This window comes from Leucopleurus acutus (assembly GCF_964270905.1).
Source record: "Leucopleurus acutus genome assembly, chromosome: 1".
Taxonomy (NCBI): Eukaryota; Metazoa; Chordata; class Mammalia; order Artiodactyla; family Delphinidae; genus Leucopleurus; species Leucopleurus acutus.
In genome coordinates this window covers 198,175,671-198,203,549 of record NC_139142.1, presented here as the reverse complement: position 1 = coordinate 198,203,549, position 27,879 = coordinate 198,175,671, and the positions used below count along the sequence as shown (strand labels likewise).

At 40.3% G+C, this 27,879-nt stretch overlaps 1 protein-coding gene across 1 annotated transcript in view; it reads right to left on the bottom strand.

Annotated features, from left to right (window-relative positions):
* Positions 1 to 25,575, bottom strand: part of PTER (phosphotriesterase related) — a gene marked incomplete at both ends in the record, with an annotated part of 28,688 nt that extends 3,113 nt beyond the window's left edge. The window contains 6 exon segments of the mRNA XM_082845124.1: positions 3,449 to 3,475; positions 3,477 to 3,581; positions 23,406 to 23,425; positions 23,427 to 23,672; positions 25,142 to 25,261; positions 25,264 to 25,575. Of these exon segments, the coding sequence (XP_082701250.1) occupies positions 3,449 to 3,475; positions 3,477 to 3,581; positions 23,406 to 23,425; positions 23,427 to 23,672; positions 25,142 to 25,261; positions 25,264 to 25,575 (830 nt within the window).
* Positions 25,576 to 27,879: the final 2,304 nt, after the last annotated feature.

Here is a 27,879-nt window from a genome sequence, read left to right as displayed (position 1 = left end):
ACTTGAGTCCAGGGACTTAATGCATGGTTTTAATTTACAAAGATTAAGGATGCGTACATACACAGATACATAGATATACACAAACACACATGCACATATATATACTTTTTGATGTATTTCCGTACATCTAGAATGTTTACATTTAGCTCAGTGAAAGCTCATATCCCCATAGACCTCCCTCTGCAGATTCCCTCTTTTATTTCAGGTCTAGGAGTGTCATGGAAAGCATAGGGGTGGAGAAGATAAAGCTCACTGCCGTAAACGGGCTTAGAGAAACAAAGCAGGTCCTGGGAGCAAACTTCCTATTTCCAAGATGAATTGTAAAACGTGTGTTGAGGGCATTCATCAGGAAATCATGGTTTTGAGGTCATGAAAGATGAGGGAGGTCTATACCGCACCCCATTTTAAATTCCAGAGAATATTCACCTCTGAGTATGGTCCAAGCTAGTAGGACTCTTAGGAAGCCTGTTTGCCTGTATTGAGTGGTACTCCTGGGCAAGGAAATTAAAATCATAAAACAAAACAAACCAACAAACCAATAAATCTGTTTATCAAAGAACTGGTTTGAGTAGTAGAAAAAACAAAAAAAAGCCCTAGCGATTCTGGTCAGAACAGTCCAAGCAGTTTGCTCGTGTAGAGCTGAGTGTCTCCATATTTATATACAAAACTACCGTAACGTCAATCAACTCTGTCTGATGATATTAAACTTGAAGCCTATTTTACTGTTAATAAGCTCATCAAGGAGGTCTGCCAGTACACAGGGACAGTAGAAGGCATACATGTAAAGACAGACTTCCCGGGGGAAAGACCCTAAGGCTGTCTGAGCTGTGGCCGCTGGCTCAAGACCTCCCCATCAAACCCAATGTACATGTGTTCAACTCCTGCTGCTTGAGCCCCACAGTTTCTGGACATCACTTCTCTGCTCCAGTTTGGCTTTTACTCCCATTCCAACCAGTTTTCTACAGTCAGAACCCTGTTCTGCTCCGTGTCGCCATGGAGAACGACTTCCACTCAACCTTCCTTTCCCCACTCTGACCAGGAGTTCCATCCTTCTACTTTTTTGCTCCCCTTCTTCCACTATCTGTATTCACCCATTTGCTTCAAGCATCCAGGGATTTTCCCCTGCCATGTTATTCCTGGACATCTCTCCATCTCTCTCTACACTTTCTTCCCTCCAGCTTGGACCTCGTGACCCTCGTCTCAACCCCTCCGTGGTCCCCCCAATATCAACCACGTTTTTCAGACAGAATTCCAACCCTCAAGCTCTCTGTCTCCATCTTCTACTTCTATTCACAAAATTTCTTTGGTCCTACTACCAAAACACAAAACATTTTTTAGGAAAATAATCACCAAATCATGGACATTGGTGCCAGTGGACAGTCATGCAGTCATGATCTCTGGCCTCCACTGGGTCTTCCACACAACAGTATCTCTCATTCATTCACCATCCACTCCCAGCCTTCATCCTCCTCTACAAGGTCCTGCCCTAAATCCATTCCTTCCTTCTCAGGAGATGACCATGTCTCCTTCACAGGCGCCCTAGAGATCACACGGGACCATCTGTCCTCAGTTTCCTGTTCCTCTCACCAAAACACCGTTCTGCGCTCACTCCATTACCTGCCTCACCTGCTTTCGTTTCCATGGAGAAAGTATACCTCCTTTCAACCAACTTCCTATTTGCTGCCCAGATTCCATCTCTTTGTCTCCTTAGCAGCCTTCCTCTGTATCTCTTACCTGTCCAGATTTTTTTTCGGTTAACATTGACGGACCACTTCCATAGTCTACCCCAGACACTCAGCTAAACACCGCATATTTTATTTCATATAAATTCTATAATAACCCTGTAGATTAGGCACCACTTCCCTGGATTCATTCTCTCTGTCTCCTAACAAAACCTTCCTTTGGTCCTGTCTGGACTTCTAGCTCCAGCGCTCCAGCCCTGCTTCCCTTTACTATCAAGCTTCTTGAAAGAGTAGCCTCTGTCCTCTTCGTCCCCTTCTACTCGTTCCTCAAGCCTTTTCTGCCAAGACGGCACTTATTGACTGAAATAAAAACTTCCTGGGCTTCCCTGGTGGCGCAGTGGTTAAGAATCCATCTGCCAATGCAGGGGACACGGGTTCGAGCCCTGGTCCAGGAAGATCCCACGTGCCACCAAGCAACTAAGCCCGTGTGCCACAACTACTGAGCCTACGCTCTAGAGCCCACGAGCCACAACTACTGAAGCCTGCGTGCCTAGAGCCTGTGCTTCGCAACAAGAGAAGCCACCGCAATGAGAAGCCCGCGCACCACAAGAAAGAGTAGCCCCCGCTCGCAGCAACTAGAGAAAGCCCGTGTGCAGCAACGAAGACCCAACACAGCCAAAAATAAAATTAAAAAAAAACAAACAACTTCCTGATTGTGAAATCCAATGGATACTTTTCAGTCTTTATCTCACTTGATATCTGCCACATATTAGAAGTGTTCAAGCCCTTCTGCTTTAAGTATTCTTCTCCAACAACTTTCATAAAAATGCATTTCTCTGATATTCTTAACGCTTTGAAAATTTCTCAACCTGTCTCTGAGGGTCTGTTCCTGAGTTCATCCCTTAAGTGTTGGTGGTCACCAGAGCTCTGTCCTCATTCTCTTCTCTGAGTGATCTCATTCATTCCCACGCTTCCAGCTGTCACATGCAAGCCAACAATGTCTAGATTTATGTCCAAGTCTCTGTCCTGAGCTTCACACCCTTATCCCAGGGCCCCACCAGATAGCAACAGGATATTCCCAAGATAAAGTCATCCTGTCAATCCCAAATCTATTTCTCCTCCCACATTCCAATGCACTTGGTGCATTCAGTCTTCATATCACCATGTAACCAAGACAAACCAGGTAGCATCCAGCCTTGACTCCGGAAATTTTCCACTTGGTTGCAGAGAATGACTTGTACAATTATTTGCTTTCACCCCCAAAATATTGGACAATTTTGAGAGGTTGGATTTTATGTAATGTTTGACCTTTAGACATTATACTTATAGCCTGTACGTTGCAGTCACCTCGTCAGTGAATATTTTAAGTAAAGCATTTCAAAAATTAATTATAGGAGGTTAGGACCTCAGGTGTGGCCAACCTGAGACAGAAACAGCTTACTTCGTTAAGAGTAAAAAAGAGGGAAATGTCTTCTGTTCTTTTATTGTCAGAGCAGAGATTGAGTATTGCCTGTATTTCCTATCAGCTGCCCATCTGCGCTGAACTAAGGCTTTGCGAAGCTTCTGCCTACTTAGGCTGATTCATTTTCTCCTCAAAATAATATATAGAGATTTGCCTTCCTGAAACAGCATTGGTATATTTTTCTCTGCAAGTCCCTGTTTCTGCCTGCTTACTGTTTTCTGAATCTTTGCTAATACCCACCCAGATAAGAAAATCCAAAAGAAATGGTAAAAGGAAATACCATGAGAGATTTCATCATGTTTACCTTTCAATTCTTTTATTATCATTGGGCATCCGGGTTGAACTGATAATGGAAAAGTTCAGAACCAAAGAGATCATATTCCAAGTAACAGCCAAGTTGAGCCAACTCCAGTAGTTCCCTCTTGTCAAGGAGAGTCCTAGAGACAATAAGACAGACATATTGTTACTCTTCGTTTGTTTGTTTGTGTACGGTACGCGGGCCCCTCACTGTTGTGGCCCCTCCCGTTGCGGAGCACAGGCTCTGGACTCGCAGGCTCAGCGGCCGGCCATGGCTCACGGGCCCAGCCGCTCCGCGGCATGTGGGATCTTCCCGGACCAGGGCACGAACCCGCGTCCCCTGAATCGGCAGGCTGACTCTCAACCACTGCGCCACCAGGGAAGCCCCATATTGTAACTCTTAAGAGCATATTTTCCAGGTACTTCCCTGGTGGCCCGGGGGTTAAGACTCCAAGCTTCCAAATGCAGGGACGCCAATTTGATCCCTGGTCGGTCGGGGAGCTAAGATCCCACATGCCACGTGGTGTGGCCAAAAACAAACAAAAAAACAAGAGCGTATTTTTCACATATACAGATTCAAAGTTTTAAGCACACCATGTACTGGAATGTAGTTGAAATCAAGTAAAAGAACTTTTAAGTTGGCTTTTATGATGTGACTATAAAATAGTTCAATTTGTTACCGGAAATTAGGGAGAATTCCCATCCAAAAGGGAGTTTTCCCATCTCAAGGACTTGGGAACTATAGACATTTTAATTATGCTGCCATCTCCGAAGCAATTTTGTAATTCTTTTTCAGAATTGTCTTCAGGATATGCTCCGTATTCCTTTGAAAATCCTTAGTGGGACTGCTGTGAACTGTGGAAACTATCAGAGGAAATTTGGCATCAGGACTGGAGAATTAGGTGAGTAACACTGATCTGGATAAAACAGGAAGCCAAGGTAAGGTAACAGGGTGATTTTCTTGTGAGGATCTGTTCTAAAATTAATTCCAAAGCATATGTGAATATCACTGCGATTTTTTTTAGAAAAAGGAGGGGCAATACTCCTACAGATATTTATGTTCTGGTGTGTTTATTTTTTAAACAGAATTTATTATTTTATGATAATTTTACGGCTATCTTCTCACTTCAGTAGAGATCATAGTAAAAATATCGCTCTTTGTAAGACTGTGTAAATGAATGGGAAAGGAGAAAAATATAGGATGAGTGCAGGCTACAGACAGAAGAGTTGAGTCTGGAACGAGTAGATTATCTCAAGAAATTGAGACTCTAACAAGTAAAAAGGAGGCCTAAAATTAACTCCCAAAATGCCATCGTAGAGATTCAAGCACAGAGAGAAACAGGAAAGAAAGAAAGAAAAAATCCTACCAGGAGGCAATATGGAAAAAATGTGAAGGAAAAAATACACCTCATTAAACATTGTGTGAAGGGAGTTAAGGACCTAGAGGAAGGAAGTGATTGTTTGGGATCCAAGCTGGGCTTGGAGGAGAGTTGCAACGTCAGATAATCCTTGTCTTATTAGGGTTTTATCCATTCTGATATCCTATTACTTTGGCAATGCCAGGATGCAAGGATTAAAGCACTATTGTATGCCTATAAATCTGCTTCTAAGGGGTCAGAAGTATTTTCAAAGCCTCTCTTCCAAACCCTAGGAGGACCAATTAAGCCTCTGTGTCCGAGTGTGAGAGGGCTCTGCTGTCCTGGGCTGCTGCCGGAGAGTTGGTCTCGACCTTCACTCAGCCATCATATCGTAGCTGGCTCGTTTTTATTCTGTTCACCCGTGTAGCGTAACTTAGAGTTCACGCTGTTGTTTAAGGCAGGGAGGCTAAAAACGTCTTTCCTTTATGCTATAAAATGCACATTAGCTCTGTGCTACCTTCTATTAATACCACTCCTTTTCTATCTTCTTACCATGGAGACCATTTTTGCTTCCAAAATTACTAGGCTAAAAGAATATGTGTTTTACTATAGTAAACATATTCTGTTTTCCCCAAAGAACCATGCTTAAAAATGAAATATACACAATTAAAATAACATAAGGGGGAAGAGATAAGTTTAGTATTTTTTTCCTTTTCTAAAATTTTTTATTATTTTTGTCTGTGTTGGGTCTTCGCTGCTGCGCGCGGGCTTTCTCTAGTTGTGGCGAGGGGGGAGCTACTCTTCGTTGAGGTGCGCGGGCTTCTCATTGCGGTGGCTTCTCTTTGTTGCAGAGCATGGGCTCTAGGGTGCGCGGGCTTCAGTAGTTGTGGCTCGTGGGCTCTAGAGCGCAGGCTCAGTAGTTGTGGCGCACGGGCTTAGTTGCTCCGCGGTATGTGGGACCTTCCCAGACCAGGGATCGAACCCGTGTCCCCTGCATTGGCAGGTGCTTCTTAACCACTGTGCCACCAGGGAAGTCCCAGTGCTACATATTTTATCCTCAAAGGACATTTTCCAGAATTACGTTGACTTTGTGTGCACACTGTGTGTTTTAATTTTTATTTTGAAATGTAGTTCCCTCCCCGCAGTACCCTCAAAAACTGCATTTGAAAAATGCAAGTTATCCAAAAAAGTAAGAAAGGCTTAGTTTGTGGAGGTCTTCAATCAGTAGCTCAAAGCATAACGACGTATAATAGACAGGATTTGACCATTACAGGTATTTTGGATATTTCTAATAATATGGTCAGAGGAGGAGAAGGAACTATATCCATTGTGACCACTGCTTACTTTCTTACTAGGAGCCTTATGTTGCTCTAAGCCTCTTACAAATACTAAGTGGCACATATTAAGGGTCTTCTATAATGAGGTCCTCTGTCCTGAAGTTCAGACCTGCATGCCTAGTTGCTTGCCATCTCTACTTGGTTGTCTAATAGGCAACTCAAGCTTAACATGCCTTGAACTAAACCCCTCATGTCCTGCCCCAAACCAGCTGCTCCAACTAAGTTGATGGCAACTCCATCCATCCAGTGCTCAGGCCCCAAATCCTGGAGCTTTGTCCTCTTTCTTCCTCTGAATCACTCTACATCTAGCCCATCAAGATAGACTTTTGGTTTGACTTTCAAAATAGGACCAGAATCCAAATACATCACCACCTCCCCTGCTACCCTCCTCGTCCAAAACACCATCTTCTCTTGCAGGATCCCTGCAATAGATTCCCAAGTACTCTCCCTACTTCTCTACCTTTCCTCTGTTACAGTCTATTCCAATACAGCAACCAAAATCTATCTACACACCTAAGTCAGATCAGGTCTCTCCTCCACTCACAACCCACCAATAGCTCCCCATTTCCCTCCGAGAAAAGGCCAGGGCCTTAGCAGTGGCCCACGAGGCCCTAGGTGATCTTCATGGATGTGGTCTTCCAAAAACCTCATCTCAGAGTGGGCTGGGGAACGTAGGCATCTAGATCTCCAGACGTCAATTATATATAAATCCTGCCTGTACTGGAAATGTTATCGGAAGAATGGTACCATAGGTAGGGATCACCTTCTAGAGGAAGACGAACATGTTCAGTAAGATTCATCTACACGTGGAAGTTTCAAATGTAATCCCTGGGAATTCTTACCCTGTAGAACAGCACGTAGAAAGGAGTGTGTCTCTGAGGGAAATGGTCCCTCTGTAAAACACTCTTAAAAATTTCACAGTCATATGTAGGCGAGAAGATTTCAGAAAAGAAGCAGTTAAGCTGATTTTGACCATCAGGAGAATGCTGTTTAAAAAGGAGGCAGACAGATTTGCTGTCATTAGAAAGCCAGGATAAATATACACACACACACACATACATACATACGTACACATACATACAGGTATGTACATACATACATACATATTATTATTATTAGTGACAGTTGATGATGTGACACACCCTAGATAACTGAACATTAGTGTGAAGGCAACTAAGATATGAGTACACTTAAATTCTCCCTATTGAAGGAGGAAACATAGTATAAAATCCATGGGAAAAAGTAGGTCAATGATCAGACATACTTTTCAGAAGACAGCCCTGAAAATAAAATGAGTTTGGTATTAGATATTAATGAGGCGGTAGGATGGAGAAGTAGGTGAAGCAAGAAAATGAAACAATAATCCTCAGGCAAAATAAACGGCCCTTTCTCATTTAATCTTTACAAAAACCACATGAGAAAAGTATGATCATCCCCATTTTATAGATGAGGAAACTAAGTCTCAGAAAAGCTTGTAAGTCTCAACTTCCCAAAGGAGGAGGTGGTGAATAAATGCAAATTGCGTTCATCTTCAGAAGCCATGTTCTTAGACCCGGCTGCCCCTTTTGTGATGACAGCATTCACCCGCCTCAGCTGCTCCATTCCTTACGTCAGCACTTACCTATGGAGAAATACACCCCATCACAAAAGCATCTCGCCTTGCACCGTGAATGTCTAACAAGGTGACTTAACTACATTAAACTGACATTCAGCTGGATGACTTCCAGGGATTGTCAAGGTGCTACTGAAGTTGCATTTATGCATGTGAATTTTTTTTCACTTGGAGAAAGGATTGACCCCAGATGTCAAAATGGTACCAGGGGAAAATGTACTCTGCCTGACGTCTGTCAGAAGAGGATTAAACGGAGGTCCTGCCCCTCAATGATCTCACAGCACTTCTTATAAGAGCGAAGGTGTCAACCGCAGCCAGTTTTCCTCATTCCATATTCTATATCCATGAATAATTATATTCTCTCTTATTCCAGTCTTCCCCAGCCTTTAAGGTATATATCTTTCACCTCTTGCCCTAAATAGTCAATGAGGTGACTCTGAGATGCAGAAGAGCTACTGCATTTCACACTGGAGAAAGTCCCTTCTTCCAGGTGAATGAAGTTGATTGCAATGTCATTTGTAAAATGTCCTGAGATTTCCCAAGAGGAAGATGAGGTGCTCGAATCAAGTATTTGTTCTTGTTATTCATACTATATCATTTCTTTTGTTGCATGTTTGACACTTTTGCTCTTCAACCAGTAAACAGATTCTCTCTATGTAAGGAACGGGCTTATATTTATGACACATATATTGCTATTAACTAAGAAAATGGTTCTCTGATGCCATTTGGCTATCTTCATTTTCAGAATATGGTTATCACGTACGTACATGTTTTAAGGCCAGTATTAAAACGCAAGAAAGTTGATTCTGTTTTTCAAACCTCTTTATATTCTAGATCTGATCCAAGAGCTGAGGGGTGTAGTTTAATGTCAAAATGCACTCTGAGTGGGAACAAGGAAGTCTGTGTGAAGAGATAATTTAGACAAGGAGCTTTGCGCTCTCTGGGAAGCGAGAACTAAGAAGCAGAGGAAAGGATATAACACGTGGTGTAATCAAGATGATGACATTACCTAACGTTTGTCTTGGTTTTTACAGTTTCAAGATACTCGCAAATACATGATTTCATCTCATACATTCAAGCACACCTTCATGAATTAATGCAGCCAACATTTACTGTCTTGTGCTATCACCTACCCCGTGCTAGCCTTTGTGCTGGGGATACTCTTATGAATAAGAAATTTAAGCTGCTGTCTCAAAGAACTGAAAGTCTAGGGAAGGAGATAGATATCTAAATTAATAATTACAATTAAATGTGCTGAAAGCTTTTTATAGTACAAATACATACAAAGTATTATGAAAGAATAATGAAAGAGGTGACTCCTTTGAGTTGAGTCTTGAAGAAAACTATTCAGATGTAGGTTGGTGGGGTTTGAGTGTCCGGTGACGGATGGATGATCCAGGAGGACACCTATTGAGAGGTAAAAGAGCTTGTCATTTCTAGAAGATAAGGCTGGAATTTATCAGAGCTAAAGTGCATGAGGGGAGACGCATCTATCCATCCATCCATCCATCCATCCATCCATCCATCCACCCACCCACCCACCCATCTAATAAGAAGTTGTTGATCATCTACTTACTATGAAGTATGAGCTGGGGAAAAAAAGACAAATAATACAGGGTCTCATCCTTCAAGAAGATCAGTGTCTATTAGGGAAAAGAGACATGGAAACACAGAATGGCTTTTCAGACCTTACCAAGTCTAAGAAAGTACTACTAGGAACTGGGTTGACACAAAGAAGGAGATATCAAACACTGCTTGGCTCATCCAGGAAAAGCTTCATAGAGAACAAAATCTCTGATGAGTTGTCTATTGAAGAAAGACTCTGCCTAGTAGAGCAGAGAATAGGGTATTTCTACCAGACGGACTAGGTTGGAAATAGGTTACTCAAAGTCACGGGCAGTGTGGCTTTAGCCCAGATTCTGCCTATGCACTAGAGAGGGTGGGAGATGAGATGGAGAGATGGGTGGGGACCAGATGACCAAGATGTTTGGATTTTGTGCTGAAGGTGACACAGAACCACTGAAGGATCGTAAATCGGGGTGGGGGATGTAATCAGATGTGTGTTTGCAAAGATCCAAATGATGGCAATTTGGAGGCTAGATTAGGGAGCAAAGCTAAGGGGGTGGTTCCTGTTTGGAGACAATTACAGTAGTTCAGGCGACAATGAGGACCTGAATTAAGTGAACAACAGAGGAATAGATCAGAGGGGCTGTATTTGGAGATCTTAGTGTGGTAGACAGGTTTTAACATGTGGGGCTGCAGAGGGGAGGGGACTTTAGACTAACATCTGGGCGAATAATACTGTCATTGACCAGAATAGGGCAAGAAGGAAGAGTAAGCGGTGGGACACGGTCTCCATGGTGACAGAAGTGTAGAAGGAGAATCAAGGGCCTGCCACGGGCAGTTCATTAGATGTTGGCATCATTAAATGCTACCACGAGCATGGAAAGGGCAGGTTCTGAAACTCATAATGAACTGGTGAAATACTGATGCTGCATATTAACACGATTGCAGAGATGAAGAAACTAAAGCTTGGGTCTTTTAAGTGATCAAGAACCCAGGAATTCCAGGAACTCCTAGGCTAGTGCACTTTCCATTATACTGTGCAGTGACTTTGTTGGAATTCATCAGGTACTCCAGTCTGTGAATTCCAGGGCCTGGAGGGTAAGCGCTGTGAGTGTCGCTGTATTTTGAGACTGGACTAGCTCAGGGCCTGACACGTACAGAAGCACAGAATATCTTCAGTGCCAAAACTTATGAACTCGACCAAGTAATTAAAAAAAATTTTTTTAACTTAAAAATACGATAATAAGGAGATGCTTATCTATAACCGATTTATTTAAAACAATGTTTAATTTCAATGACTGATTATTATAAAAATTGTTTACCACAAAAGAACTCCAAAAAAGTCCTGTCTCCCTCTTCACTGAATTTCTTAATTTAAAACCAATGAGTATTTGTACGGATAGTGTCATGTGGGATTCTTTATAATTTTATGAGAGTTCTTCAACAACCACTTAAAAGAATTATTAAACTCACCTAGAATTGTTGATGTAACAACCTAAAATAACTTTTAAAATAGTTGTAATACAATGTTTAAAAGAAATTAATGTATAAATTACTATAACCTAATAAATTCAATGTTAATATAATTTTAAGACACTACGTATATTTCTGTACCATTAACGGCAGTTGCAACTTACCTACAAAATCTGAAAAATTCTTAATTGATGAATTTCAATTAATTTATTTTTTAATGTCAAAAATAGAAACTGAATAGAATGAAGTAAGTTTTTAATGTACGGCCTAAACATCGTCTATGGCTAGAAAGTATAATTTATTATTTCAATTAAATATTTACCAGGAACTCTGGTTTCACACAAACTCAAAGCCATCAATTCAGATGGTGCATTCACATTAATATACTAGTTTATTCCCATATATGTAGGTATTTTAAAGATTCTTTTGTCTTTTTTAGAGGATTTTTTTGTGATAAAGCATTACTTGTATGGAACAGTCTTTTCAACTGTAGGAGTAACTGGGAATGAAAAGCAATAGAAAAATAATTCCGATTGCAATGTATTTATTTTACATATTCCTCATTATCTATATCTGAACAGGCGTCTTCCTCCCACGTGATTCAGTTCTCTTCTTGGGTCTTTATCGTACAGACATGTTTAATGATGTCATAGGAGGGAATGACGTCACATTTTCAATATTATGACATAAGTGTAGGCTTGAGGAAGAGGAACAGATGGCTGCAAGAGAAAAAAACTCTTGTTTAAATTACACCAAAACCAGAAGTTGGCTCTGAATTGCGAAATGTAATTAAAACCTCATTTTAAAATGGATTTCACAGTTTATCCACCCTAGGAAGAGCTTTTTACCATATGAACTTTCCAGCTACCACAGAGCACAAAAGAGGTTGCGTTTTTCATGTAAGCGATACACAGTTCAAGGAATGATGGTATTGAGGAGAGTGAAGATAAATCTCATGGACATGGCAATCCTTTTTGTTATAATGTCACATTTCACGGGAATGGTGTCAGAGTCGTGAAAAATGTCTCTAGAAGAAAAAAATTACTTGTGGAAGCTTTTGGTGGGTATAATGTATCAGAGAGAATACAGGACTGGTGCCTTCGTTTGCTCTTGACATTGGGCTGATTCGCCCAAGTGTCTCTGTTAAAGAGTGCGATTTAGGATACTCAACACATACCAACTACCAGCATAACTTAATTGCATTTTATTCGGCACTTTTAGGTATATTAAGTAGTTTTGCTCCATTTCAGCTTGTCCAGTATTTGCCTGGATTTTCTATTTCTTTTAAAATAAGTTTTGCAATGAAAGGAAAACCATGGTAAACGATAATCGGGGAAATTTGCCTAACACATGAAGGGTTAAAAAATAATTTTTCTTAATGCCTTTTGACAGCCGAGCAAAAGACTGGAGGCTTACAAGACTTGCTGACGGTCACTTAGCAAGTAAGTGCTGGTGTCAGAAATAGAATCAGACACTGTGACCCCAGCACTCCCTCTTTCTCCATTGTCCCAGGCAGACATAGAATAGGCACTGCATTCATGAAAGAATGGCTGTGGCCAACGTCACCACACGACATCACACAGAAATGTGTTCAAGGTTTGTGTTTCTTTGTCACTGAGTGCTCTCTACAAACCGATGTAGACTTAAAAACAAATTTTTTTTATTGGAGTATAATTGATTTACAGTGTTGTGTTAGTTTCTGCCATACGGCAAAGTGAATCAGTTATACATATACATATATCCACTCGTTTTTAGATTCTTTTCCCATATAGGTCATTATAGAGCCCCGAGTAGAGTTCCCTGTGCTATACAGTAGGTCCTTATTAGTCATCTGTTTTATATACAGTAGTGTGTATATGTCAACCCCAATTTATCCCTCTCCCCCTTCCCCCCATAACCACAAGTTTGTTTTTCACATTTGTGACTCTATTTCTGTTTTGTAAATAAGTTCATTTGTACCATTTTTTTAGATTCCACATGTAAGTGATATCATATGGTATTTGTCTTTCTCTGTCTGACTTACTTCACTCAGTAAGACAGTCTCTAGGTCCGTCCATGTTGCGACAAGTGGCATTATTTCATTCTTTCTATGGCTGAGTACTATTCCGTTGTATATGTGTACCACATCTTCTTTATCCATTCTTCTGTCGATGGGCATTTAGGTTGCTTCTGTGTCCTGGCTATGGTGAATAATGCTGCATTGAACATTGGAGTGCATGTATCTTTTCGAATTATGATTTTCTCTGGATATATGCCCAAAAGTGGGATTGCTGGATCATATGGTAGCTCTATTTTTAGTTTTTTAAGGAACGTCCATACTGTTCTGCATAACGGTTGTATCAATTTCCATTCCCACCAACAGTGCAAGAGGGTTCCCTTTCTCCACACCCTCTCCAGCATTTGTTGTTTGTAGCTTTTTTGATGATGGCCATTCTGACCATTGTGAGGTGATACCTCATTGTAGTTTTGATTTGCATTTCTCTAATAATTAGTGACGTTGAGCATCTTTTCATGTGCCTCTTGGCTACCTGTGTGTCTTCTTTGAAGAAATGTCTGTTTAGATCTTTCACCCATTGTTTGATTGTTTTTTTTTTTGATATTTGATTGGGTTGGTTTTTGATATTGATCATGAGCTGTTTGTATATTTTGTAAATTAATCCCTTGTCTGTCGATTCATTTGCAAATATTTTCTCCCATTCTGTGGGTTGCAGTGTAGACTTTTATGTAAACTTTAGCTACAGTCATACCTAATTCTATGCCAGTAGCCATGATTGCATGTTTAAAAACATCTCGTTTTTCTTACATCTTCCTGTCTCATGCCATACGGGTAACAGAAGAAATGTCAGTGGAAGTTAGGAAATGAGAAAAGGGCACTGTTGCTAGTAAATATTTTCTCTTACCAATTCTCACGTGCTTCTCAGGCCCCTACTTTGTTGCCTGAATTAATGTCTTTAATTTCTCACTCCGTAGTTGGATCTGAACTGATATGACTAAGTAAGTTGTCTTTACTATATATAACATGTACAAAGTATATACTCTACAAGATGTACTCATTCCTCTCACCACACGCTGTGCATTTTGCCCATAATGCATGCATACACAAGATCCTAACAATGAACTGTTAAGAAATACAGCACCGTATGCAGAGGATTCTAAGTGTTATAAACCATTTCATGCGCAAAACATTCCAATTGTTCTTTTTTTTTTTTTTAAAAAAAAAAAGTACCTCCATGCTATTTAAATATATAAAAATATTTTGGTCAGTTTTAAGTTTGCCAGACTTTTGCCTGGAATTGTTTTTGGATGGTTTCACATTCATTCACTAGTATTCACAGGAATTAAAACTGTACAGTTCAAAGGATACCAGATGATTATATTTTGGTGCCTTTACAAAGACACCATAATTATAATGAAGTAAGCATGCTGAAGGCAGAAAATGGGTCTCGTCCCCTGCTACATCCTAGTGTCAGGTATATATGGTAATGAGGCACTTAACAAATATTTGTTGAATGAATGAATAAATGAAGTGATTTTCCACTCACTCACTTTATCTAATTAAGAGCATGAAAAGAAATGTATCTAAATTGTGTCCTTTAAGGAGGTGGACGAATTTGGCCTGAATAATCAGGGGTAAAGAGCCCATCCACTGCAATCTGCCTTCTCCTCTTTCAGAAACCCTTGGGTCAAGTTCCTCTCCCTTCCACAGGGAGAAGTTTTCAAAGAGAGAGATGTGCTATGTTCCTGCACTTAATTATCATTGTGCCTCTAGTCAAACTCTAGGCCCTGGATTTCCATGAAAGCCCTTTGGTTTGTTAAATCGGTAAGTAGAAGAAAGATTGAGGCATAGCACCTGTCTTTGGCCGTCCCAGTGGCTCCGAGTTTGATCAGTAAATAGTACCCAAATACCTTCCGGCCATGTTGCTCTACCCAACTTGCCTTGGTGATGACAGAATTTGGCTGTCATAAAAATACCTACAGCTACTCTATAGTACATTGCAGAGAAAATTCCTTGGAGGCGGATGGCAAAAAGACCCTCCATGGGTTATCTTCTTCAATCCCATATACCCTGTATCAAACCAGGGGCAGAGGCAGTGCTGTGATCATATGCCACCTGGAAATGTGGCTAGAGTTTTAACAGGTAGTCAAGTTTTAATACGTGATTAAAACACATAAAGCCTTTGTGGATTAAAAGCCCAAACGGGAACACATAAGTGCTGGTGTTATTTTTCGACAAATGTTGACTTTGGGCGGCTGTAACTGTCAAGGGCAGCCCCCTACAATGTTCCCCAGGGTTACATCCACCGCAGTCCACAGGCACTTCCACAGGCCTGTATTTCTTAAAGAGAACAGATGGTTAGGGGAGGGGCCCAGACACAGAAGCAGATTTATCTTGTCAGGCTGTGCTCTCCAGGCAAATGACCTGAAGCAGGTCACAAGTGGTCACATGACAACAGTGTGGTTCAGAGGTGTCCTAAGGTGCTGGCCATTCCTTAACTCTTCCCTCTCAGGGTCTCAACTGCTTCTTTTGGATAGGAACATAGCAGTTTTGTTGTCGTTTTATGTGTGTGTGCATGTATTTTAAGGTAAAATGCCTTATTATGAATGCTAGTGAAGATTTATATATCTTTAAAAATATTTAATTGTTGGTACTTCCCTGGTGGCGCAGTGGATAAGACTCCATGCTCCCAATGCAGGGGGCCTGGGTTCAATCCCTGGTCAGGAAACCAGACCCCACATGCACGCCGCAACTGAGAGTTCACATGCCACAACTAAGGAGCCCGCGTGCTGCAACTAAGGAGCCCTGGAGGCGCAACTAAGGAGCCCACCTGTCACAACTAAGACCCGGTGCAACCAAATAATTAAATTTAAAAAAAAAGATTAGAAAAACTTAAAAAAAATTTAATTGCATCAATGGATTGTGGACACCTGGAGATATTTTGTATTCTCAAATGACAGAAATCCTACCTTTAGGGGGACGAATGAACAGTTTTACAGGTAGTCAGGCTGAGCGGCAGTCCGGCTAGAAAGCCCAGTGTCCTAAAAAGAGTTGCAGGACAGAGCCAGCATCTTACCTTGCTACCCACAGTCACAGCAGCCTGTGGGTTCAGAACCTTCTCTTTCAAGCCTAAAAATTCCTGTTGTTTTCCGGGAGGCTTTGTTTTCAGGATGCTCTTCTTTTTGTGTGTTGTATTGCATTTTGTTGCATGAAATACATGTTCTTTTGTGATTTGTCCCCATTATAGAAGCTGAAGTCCTTGCCCTTTCAGTACAGGTCAGATTGTGTATGCAGCCCAGCAGACCTCAGAGAGTCTGTGAAAGGCTGACCTAGTCAAACGCCAGCCTGGCAACTGTCTTGCTGTGAACACTCACATCAAAAAGCTAAAGTTGCCTGCCTCTGCCTCCCTGAATTTTTTTTTCTGTTACTTTATTTGGTTTGTTTTTCCAAACGCACTCCTTTTTCTAAGGCCATTTTCCCTAGTTGCCTGTCCTCTGAAATGTTCATACTTCTAGGTATAGTATTTCAGGCCTGGACCCCTGAATAATCCATAATATAGGGACAGAATGGCTGGCTGTCCTAGAATTGGTCTCAGGATTTTCTAGGATGCTCTGAGTTTGTCTGATGTCAGTTCAAGCTCGCCATTCCATCCTGGGCCATTTTAAAAGGAGGCATTGAAATGGCAGCCAACGAATCTCAGATACTGTAGCTTTATTGTTTAAAAGAAAGTACATATACATATGTGTATATACATTTTATGTACCTATACATGTGGTTTGATTTTATGAGCAAGGAGTACACACACACACACACACACACACACACACACACACACACACACACACACACACATAGAGTTTGATTTTATGAACAAGGAAGTCCTACTGTTGTAGAAGTTAACGTTTATTTCACAATTTTCAATGAAAGATTATGTTCTGTTAATGCCAGGCCTCATTTTCTCCCTTACCCACATGTCTAAGTATAAACAAATAGAGTTAGAAAGATTCTTCTTTAAGAATTAGTATAAGCCAGTTCACGCAGTAGGGCAGGCTAAACGTTCACAGGATACCTTGCCAACGTAGTACATGTAAAATAATGAATAAAATGAAAGGGGACAAAGTATCATATTTTTAAATGCCTGGCTAAGCTGGTAGGAAAGTAAAGGACTTGTTCAGGGGGCAGAAACAAAAGAGAGAGCAGAGAAAATAAGGAGTAAGGGGTGACCTAGAGCAGCCGTTTGCATGTTTTTTTTTTTTTATTGAGGTATAATTGGTATACAATATTATGTAAGTTTCTGGTATACAGCATAGTGATTCACAATTTTTAAAGCTTATATTCCATTTTTAGTTATTATAAAATATTGACTATATTCCCTGTGTTGTACAATATATCCTTGTGGTTTATTTATTTTATACATAGTAGTTTGTACCTCTTAATCCCCTTCTGCTGTCTTGCCCCTCCCTGCTCCCTCTCCTCACTGGTAACCACTAGTTTGTTCTCTGTATCTGTGAGTCTCTTTCCTCTTTTGTTATATTCACTAGTTTGCTGTATTTTTTAGGTTCCACATATAACCGATATCATACAGTACTTGTCTTTCTCTGTCTATTTCATTAGCATAACACCCTCCAAATCTATTCATGTTGTTGCAAATGGCAAAATTTCATTCTTTTTTACAGTTGAGTAGTATTCCATTGTTTATAGACATCACACCTTCTTTTTTTTTAATTTTTAAATTTTTTTTACATCTTTATTGGAGTATAATCGCTTTACAATGGTGTGTTACTTTCTGCTTTATAACAAAGTGAATCAGTTGTACATATACATATGTCCCCATATCTCCTCCCTCTTGCGTCTCCCTCCCACCCTCCCTATCCCACCCCTCTAGGTGGTCACAAAGCCCCGAGCTGATCTCCCTGTGCTACGCGGCTGCTTCCCACTAGCTATCTGTTTTACATTTGGTAGTGTATACATGTCCATGCCTCTCTCTCGCTTTGTCCCGGCTTCCCCTTCCCCCTCCCTGTGTCCTCAAGTCCATTCTCTAGTAGGTCTGGACATCACATCTTCTTTATCCATTTACCTGTTGATGGGCACTTAGGTTGCTTCCATATCTCGGCAATTATAAATGATGCTGCTGTGAACATTGCGGTGCATGTATCTTTTTGAATCAGTGTTTTTGGCTTTTTTGGATATGTATCTAGGAGTGAAATTGCTGGGTCATATACTAGTTCTATTTTTAGTTTTTTGAGAAACCTCCCTACTGTTTTCCACATGACTGAACCGACTTACACTCCTGCCAACAGCGCACAAGGGATCCCTTTTCTCCACACCCTCACCAGAATTTGTTATTTGTGTTCTTTTTGATGGTGGCCATTCTGACAGGTGTGAGGTGAGATCTCATTGTGGTTTTAATTTGCATTTTCCTGATGATTAACAACACTGAGCATCTTTTCATGACCATCTGTATGTCTTCTTTGGAAAAATGTCTGTTCAGGCCTTCTGCCCATTTTGTAATTGGGTTGTTTGTTTTTTTGATGCCTGGGGGGTTTTAAAGGACGAAGTGAGAAAGAACTGGGGCTGAATAGAAATAAATCAGAGACATAGCCTCTGCCAGCACATGAAGGGAGTACTCCTCTCACCCAGAACAACACCCATGTGGGTGGACTCAGTGCAAATCTGGCCCACAGAAGGAGTCTTGGGAGATTATATGTCTTCCTCAGTCTTGTCTTCTGGTGGAGGGGAGGCAGTTGGGAAAAAAGTCTTCCATGAGAATCTCTAACCACAAACCTGCACTGACTGAGTTTAGGGGCCAGAATTCATAGCACCTGTGTGGTTCTAAAACCCTCAAATGCTTAAACAGTCACAGAAAGATAAATACGGTATGATCCCACTTGTATGACGTACCTGTCGTCACATTCGTAGAGACAGACAATCGAATGGCGGTTGCCGTGGGCCAGGGGTGGGGGGATGGGGAGTTGATGTTCAGTGGCTATAGAGTTTCAGTTGTGCAAATGAAGAGAGTTCTACATATCAGTTGCCCAACAACGTGAATGTACTGAACACAACCAAACTTGACATTTCAAAATGGCTAAGATGGTAAATTTTATGTTATGTGTATTTTACCACAGTAAAAGTTGTCTTTTAATTTTTAAAAATTTAAAGTAGTCTCAGGTTGGTAATGCCCCCTGACAGCCTATAAGAAACAAACATAGCAAACTAACAAAAGGCCAGGAAAAGACCCTCCCACCCAGGATTTGTAATAATTCCCAAGGAATCTACGATCACAGTAATATTTTACAAGGAAATAATGAATGAGGGCCAGAAGAACCAACACACTGTACACTCAGAATAAAAAGACAGTGGGAATTAGATTTATTAAGTGCAAGGTTAACATTGTATGCTTAATTTTTTTTTAAAGATGAAGCTGAAAGCATGTTGAAGGAAAAAGAAATTATCAAAATTAACCAAGGAGATTTGAAAAGTAACCAAATAGAACTTACAGAAGAAAAAATAAAAACTATAGTTCTTAATATTATAGACCAAATTGATAGACTAAGCAGCAGATTGATTCCACTGGAGAGAGAAGAAGTAAATAGGAAGATGGAACTGAAGAAATTACAGCTCAAAGATGCAAACGGATGGAAGTATGAAGTGCAGGTATTAAGATCCTACCTATATCAACTTACAGTTTACAATGTAAATAATCTGGAAATATGGCTGAAGCAATATTTGAAGAGACAATGGCTGAGATTTTCCAGAAACAATGAAAAATACCCTTCTACTGAGGAATTCCAAGCATACAAAATAAAAAGGAAATTCACACTGAGATAGATCATAGGGAAAATACAGAATACCAGAGAAAAAGATGCTACAAGTCATCAGAAAAAAAAAAAAGACAGGTTACTTCAAAGGAAGCACAATTACTTTGAGCTGATATAACAGCAATAATACTTGTCAGATAAAAATGGAAAGGGCTTGGAGAGAATAACTTTTAAATAGAATTATCTATTCTAATTCACTATTATAAATTATCTATTATATTAAATGATCTCTTATGAATGAAGGAATAAATGCATTTGCAGACACATGAAATCTAAGCATTTATTACCAAAACAGACCCCCAGTAAAGGAACTTCAAATGATGTACCTCAGGAAATAAGTAATAATTTAAGGATAAAGGTCTGAGATGTGAGAGGAAGTGATAAGCCAAGAAAAAAAGCAAAAAAGTTCATCTAAATCTACATTAACCATGTTTTTTAATAATAAAATAATCTCTTATCACTGGGATTAAAAAAAATCAAGTAGGGAATTCCCTGGTGGTCCAGTGGTTAGGACTCCACGCTTTCACTGCCAAGGGCCTGGGTTCGGTCCCCAGTCGGGGAACTAGGATCCCACAAGCCGTGCAGTGTGACCAAAAAAAAAAAAAAAAAAAAATCAGGTAGACCCCACATGCTGGAAAGAAAATATAGCCTAAGACTTAGATGGTGAGTAACTGAGGTTTCTAAAGTTCTTGTATTACTAGGAAGGAAGGAAGGTAAAATTGTTTACTTTTTTTTTTTTTTTTGCGGTAACACGGGCCTCTCACTGTTGTGGCCTCTCCCGTTGCGGAGCACAGGCCCTGGATGCGCAGGCTCAGCGGCCATGGCTCACGGGCCCAGCCACTCCGCGGCACGTGGGATCTTCCCGGACCGGGGCACGAACCTGTGTCCCCTGCATCGGCAGGCGGACTCTCAACCACTGCGCCACCAGGGAAGCCCTGTTTACTATATTTTAAAATGTTTAAATTTGCTGTGTTAAATATACATGTTAAATTTTCTACTATAACTACTAATAGGATATAAATCGTACACATACCTTCCAAAGAAGTAAAGAGGATAAATAGAATATGGAGGTGGAAAAAAAAAAAAAAACAATAAAAAGAAATCAAGAAATTTTAATGATAACTATGACAAAAAAAATGAAATAAGCATATCAGTAAACATAGTCAATGCAAATAAACTGAATTTAGCATATAAAAAAAGAGAATGGGTAAAACTCCAAACCCAGCCATATGCTTTTTATACAAGACACATGTAAATTATAAAGACAAACACAAAAAGACTGGTACAGTCACATTAACATCAGATAAAACAGCTTTTAAAACACTAGTACTGGGCTTCCCTGCTGGCGCAGTGGTTAAGAATGCACCTGCCAATGCAGGGGACACGGGTTTGAGCCCTGGTCCGAGAAGATCCCACATGCCGCGGAGCAACTAAGCCTGTGTGCCACAGCTACTGAGCCTGCGCTCTAGAGCCTGTGAGCCACAACTTCTGAGCCTGTGTGCCACAACTACTGAGCCCACGTGCCACAACTACTGAAGCCCACGTGCCTAGAGCCCGTGCTCCACAACAAGAGAAGCCACCGCAATGAGAAGCCCGCGCACCTCAACAAAGAGTAGCCCCCGCTCACCTCAACTAGAGAAAGCTCACGTGCAGCAATGAAGACCCAACGCAGCCAAAAATAAATAGAATAAATTTATTTAAAAAAAATAAAATAAAATAAAACACTAGTACTTACATTGCAAGATAAAACAGCTCCATATATGTTGATATGAGTTTCAATTCATCAGGAAGATATAATAATTTGTATGCATGTGATAACATAGATTCAAAATATATGAAGCAAAAACTGAAATATGTACAATCAGAAACTAAAAATCCACCATGAGAGATTTTAACATACTTCTCATAGTAACCAATAGATCAAGCAGTCAAAAAATCAGTAGGAATATAGAATATTTGAACACCATGATTAACAACTGTAGTCTAAGGGGCAGATAGAGAGGATTTATATAATAACAGCAGAATGCAATGTTTTCAAGAACTTAATAAATATTTTTAAAATTTTAAAATATATATTATCGATACTCTTTTGTATGCCTGATATACTTCACACTGTTTAAAAAGAATCAAAAATCGTCCTTATTGATTAAAGGTGCTACATATATTCCATATCATACAAAAGTATATTATCAAATACATTATTTTAAATTCAAATGAAGCTACCCAAGATTGCATAGCAAATGGTGGAGGCAAGATTTAAAAGCACATGTCTCTGGGTCCAAAGATTCTATTCTTCACACTGCGATGCACTACCTCTGTGACCAGTATCCAGAAACATCCCTCTGTTTTATCAGTACAACCAGAAGATTCCTGAAGATAGCCAAGTATTGATCTCAACAGCAACCCAGCTGCCAGGGCAACTGCCTCTACCTTGAGGTCCCTCAGGTTCCCTGTTAACACTGGCTTCTCTGTTCTGCCACAATTATAATATGTTTTATTTTTTTTCCGCACAGGATTTTACAGTATTTTTATTAAGATGAAGCATTTTACCAATACGTTCTGTAGGAGCATTCGTTTATTAAATAACAGACTGTCGGGTCTGATGATCAGGATTTATCAGTCTGCTAACATGGCTGTATTCCACTTTGCAAGATAGAATTAATTGTAACGTATTATCAGTCTCATCGGTACTGTGTTAATTCTTTCATCAGTTCAACGTGGAGGCCGATGTCTAGCCTCTGCAGCATTGTTAGGCTTCTTCATACAAATAACTGCAGCCAACGTCTATTTATATAGTCAGTTATTTTGCTGAGCCCTACGGATCTAATACAATATGAGGGGGTTGAGTGGTGGACCTCAGAAAGACATGTCCATGTCTCAGCCCTCTGAATCTCTGAAAGTGACCCTATTTGGAAAAAGGGTCTTTGCAGACATAATTGCGTTAAGGATCTTGAGATGAGATCATTCTGGACGATCTGGGTGGGCACTAAATCTAATGACAAGGGTCCTCATAAGAAGCAAAAGAGGAGACACAGACGAGCAGGAGGAGGCCATGTGAAGACAGCAGAAACTGAAGTTAGGCTACAAGCCAAGGAAAGCCTGGAACAACCAGACACTAGAAGAGGCAAGGGACCCTCCTCCTGTAGATCCCTGGAGGGAGCGCAGCCCTGCCAACACCTTGATTCCAGACCTCTGGCCTCCAGAGCTGTCAGAGGGTACATTTCTATTGTTTGAGGCCGCCCAGTTTCTTATAATTTGTTACAGAAGCCATAGGAAACTAAGACATAATACCGCCAAACAAATAATATACATATTACTATTATTTTTTTAGCCGTGCATTTTCCAAAATTAAGATGATTCAAACCACCAGTCACAACAACACACCTCAACACTTCTATGTGTGTGTTTATTCTCAGGGTGAAAGCCATTCAATTCCCCTTCCCTTTATATTTGCAGATAAATTTATCACTCTTAACTACTGGCAAACACTGAGCACGTGGAATTAGCACCAACTGTGACATCATACCCTGAGACAAAGTGGGGACACCAACTGTGAAGCATTATGAAGGATTAAGTAAATTAAAAGAAATGCCTTGTGCAAAATACCTAGGATACTGACACGGGGTAGGGACACAAAAATGGCATTGGTGATCTTTATTAACGTCTATGGTAAAACTTTATAAATACTATCTTCCAAGTAGTTCGTAGTTTTTTTCTAGTGCTTTATTGATCTGATGATTTTATTTATTTGATCATTCATGAATCTTGCGATGGTTCGCACTAATTGGTAGATGGTCTGCTTACCTATCAAGGTGTGACATAACTTGTTTTGGAGGTGTCTGCTCCAGCCTCTTGCAGCACTCGGCTAATCTGAAATGGTGCACTTCGATTCCTTCCCGGGTGAATAATAACAGGACAGCCAAGCTGAGCCTGAGCGTGAGCTGTTGCCTGTAGAACCTTTCTTTCACTCTCAGTCAGAGGGCAGGAGCAACCAGTTTCCCCAGTAACACCACACTTGATACTGGTTCCATCAGCTCCATGGAGAATTTCATTAACAAGGACATCAGTAAGCTAAGGAAGAGAATGAAAATTGATAGATTGGATTTTATCAACATAGAGTCACCACAGTATGTGAATGAATTTAGTCATTCAGTCACTCATCCTTTTAAAAATGTATCCAACATTCATTCAGTTAGTATTGGTCAATGAGAAAGGCATTTTACTGACCAAATCTCAAATTCAGCAAGTTACCGTAAAGGAATTTGAAAAAGAATCGATAAATGTATATGTATAACTGAATCACTTTGCTGTACACCTGAAACGAACACAATATTGTTAATCAACTCTACTCCAATATAAAATAAAAAAAATTTTTAAATCAAAAAAACAAGTTACTCTAAATCAACGAGTCCATAAAACTTACTGTGATTATTTACCAAGAAATTCATGGCTTTAGGAGGCTGCAGGGGAAAAAGTGACTTAATGAGAAGTGCATTCATTGTACATTCGTTCATTGAGATAAAAATCTGTATTTTAACCTAAGGGGCACCCAGAATGTAAAAAGACTGCCTCTGAATCTACGTCAACTGTAGCAAGTAATTCTTTCATTTTCTCTTATTCATTCTGTCCTTTATCCTATACAGCAAAGCAAATTCACAGCACACACAATAATACTTACATTGAGTGGTTAGAAGAATGTGTAATCCCTGATATCGGGATAGTCTTCAAATAATATAGATGTGTAAAAGGGAAAGGCCTGACTGGAAAAAAAATGCAGATAAAATTTTGAAATATTAAGTATTTTAAAGATTAACTGACTCTTTGCAAAGACTGCAGCTGACGTTCTATGCCTATGAAACAGGCAATGGAAGATACTATAAATATATACATATATGTGTAAACACACATCTAAAAGTATATTCTACGTATATATAGAAGGAGAGCACACACACATACAAAACGGCTTCATGGCTTATGCTTTCTTTTTGTCCCTGAAAGATTTACTTTTCCTTCTGCCCATTCTTGCTTAAGATCCTATTATGACAAAAACAGGAAAATGGATTTTCTTCTACCCCTCCTGGTTTGTAAAAGGAGAAGGAAACATATTCGCAACTGTGCCAAGTCTCTGCCTGCCAGGTTTCACCCGACAGTGAATTTTTATTGCTGGTTATTATAAAATCCAGAAAGAAAATTGAGGTTGCATAACTGAAGCTTCTAATGGAACACTGAGGTTTACACACAGACTGTGCCACCGCTACTGCGCACCATGAGATACATGAATCTAAGTATTACCCCATTGGGTCTTCCGGTGACCAGTGCATTAAGATCTCCTTCCTGGATGCTTTTTCTTTATGAAGTGAAATGTTCCTAATTTAGGTCCCATTGACAGATGCCTTTGCTAGCTAGCAAACTTCTACAGCGTGCCTCTGAGCCAGTGACATTTCCAAATGTAGATGACACGTGGGGATAATCCACGGTCTGAAGTTCTGATGATTCTGAATTTACACGCAAATATTGTCCAAGAAATTAGGGCTTTTGACCTGCTCCACTGACATGGCTCTGGTCTCTGAAGAGCGAGTTACATCCACATAAAACCCAGTTCCGGATGTGATGCGGACGCCAGTCTCTTCTGCAAAATCCGCTTCAAGGTCTGCACATCTCAGCTGATCCCAGTGGTTGTGTTTTCCACCAAAGCTCCTCCACCTTGGGCTTTAAAATCCAACAATTCTTCCTTGATGCCTTCCGTCTCCTGATTCAACTGCAGATTCTCTCCATGGGAATAAGGGTTTTTCTGGATCCAAAATAAATTTTTCATTGTAATAGGTTCATTGGAGATCACTTCACGGCACAGAGGAGGTGGGTAGTAAGAGCAGTCAAAAGTCATTGTCAAGTGTTCGTGGGTCAGGGTGCAGCCCAGTTTGCTTGGCCCCACAAGGCTCAGAACAGTTTGGACTTTCCCACTTAAGGAAGACATTTCTGATGGGACCAGGAGATGCTCTAAAAAGAGTGCTTTCCGGAAAAAAGAAAACTGTAATCAGAAAATTTAACACACACATAAATTCTGTCCATAGGGGATATGAAGCTGTGAACGTATACCGGTATAAGAGAGAGAATCAATGAGACCAGAGATACGATCTCACTTATCATCCTGCCAAAGTCAGAGTCTGCTGCTTGTAAATTGCTTAAGTTCACTGCAGCTCTAAGTGACATGCGTGGCGTTAAATGTCCCCCAACCACTTCCACTGGGACTCCTCTGCCTAATTTAATCCCAATCTACTGGAAGTATCTCTTGGTATTCAGTTCACATTTTTCTTTTGCTTCATTTTACCTCATTAGTCATAGCTATGCTGCCTTGGATAATTCAAAAATAATCTCCGTTTAAAAAAAAAACAAAACTTCATAATCAATAACTTGTCTCAAAAGCAGCCACGTATCAGAACTGTTTCATTTGTCATTTTTCGGCTAAATTAAATTTACTGAAGCTACTGATCATTCCATGACTCATTCACTATCCACGTGAACCAATTTCCCTTGAAGGTCCGCCATGTAGAAATTGGATATATAAAGAGAAATACGACAAAATCTCTGACTACGACGATTTCACAGATTATTCCCCCCGAAACAGCTGGAGGGACTACATCTAGGTTGAATAATGAAAAAGAAAAACAAACTCTCCATTCTAGATGTTTTATTTTGCCTAGGACACACCTCAGAAATACACTTCAAAAATACTGAAAAGCAAAAATTCTTAGGCGTAATGAGCGACTCTGAGTTACTGAAACTGAAGTCTGTTGTCTCTAAAAAGAGCAAATACCTCTCTGTTTATCCTCTGTTTACTTTCATTTGCGACACAAGGTAAGTGTGTACCAAGTTTCTATCAGTGACAGCAAGGACCCGATTCCAGTGCTTTTCATTTCCAAATTGAAGGGATTTGGCTTGGAAAGAAAAAAGACGATCCTGAAAGTGGTGAAGGTACATAGTCAGGGGCAAAACCACGGCCAGAGACAGTGTCCCACTGGAGCACCAACCAGACACACCCAGACGGACGGTGGAAAACAGTCTGCTGGGAACTGAGTAAAACGGTGTCTTTCGAAGCTCTCACATTGTTCCTTTTTCTTTTTTCCTCCTCTCCCCTCTTTTTAATTGTGGTAAGATATATATAGCATACAATTTGCCATTTTAACAATTTTTAAATGTACAATTCAGTGGCATTAATTACATTCACAATGTTATGCAACCATCACCAGTATCTGTTTCCAAAACTTTTTTCATCACTCCAGACAGAAACTCTGTAAACATTAAGCAATGATTCTCCATTCTCTCTTTCCCCAAGGCTCTGGTAACTACCAATTTACTTTCTGTCCCTATGAATTTACCTCTTTTAGATATTTCATTAAATATTTGTTCTTTCACGTTGTTTCCTTTAAAAGACATTCTGTGACCATTTTCCCCCTTTGATGGGGGAGGCACATCCCTCTGATGGCCTTCTCTGACTTTCTGAGAATCAGTTTTCCCATCTGTAAATTAGAACAACAATGCACATTTCATAGGCTGCCATGGGAATTAAATTACATAGCACAGGTAAAAAGACCGGTAAGAGTGTCTGGCACCCAGCACACACCTTCAAGAAAACAGTAGCTTTGTTACGCTCCTTCTGGAAACTATTATATATGTCCTGGGTTATTTCTTTCTAGAGGAAGTCGTTGACTAGAGAAGCAGTGGGTATAGCACAAGTTTGTGATGGGTGTAGCGCATACATAAGACAAGGTGAAAATAAATCAAGGGTGGAGAAAGAGGAATACTGAGTTATGGGGCCAATTTACATCAAGCCACTACAATGATCTGGAATGCAGGTGTTTGATATATACTAGCGTGCAATGCATGCATGATTGATTTAGACTGTTTGGCAGAGAACTTTAGGACTTGTGGCTAGCATGGCCATTAATATTTGTCTGAGAGTGGTCATCTGCAAGCCAGGCTTCCAAAAGCTAAATACTTCACGTGGTGGGCACAGCAGAAGAAGATCGTATCTATTTAGAGAATCAATCTGTAGCTACCAGTCACTACAGACAGCAATATTTTCCACTGATGATGTCTAGGGACTCACTGTTCGATGCCTTATTCCTTGTTACTGTAGCTAGTTCTGAAATCAAAGTACCATTAGTAATAGACTCAATATCCCATATGGGTTCATTTGTTCTTTCCCTCCTTCTGGCTGATGGCCTCACCGATGTGTTCCTAGAGAATTGCCAGGGGCCAGAAACTTGGATAAACTGAC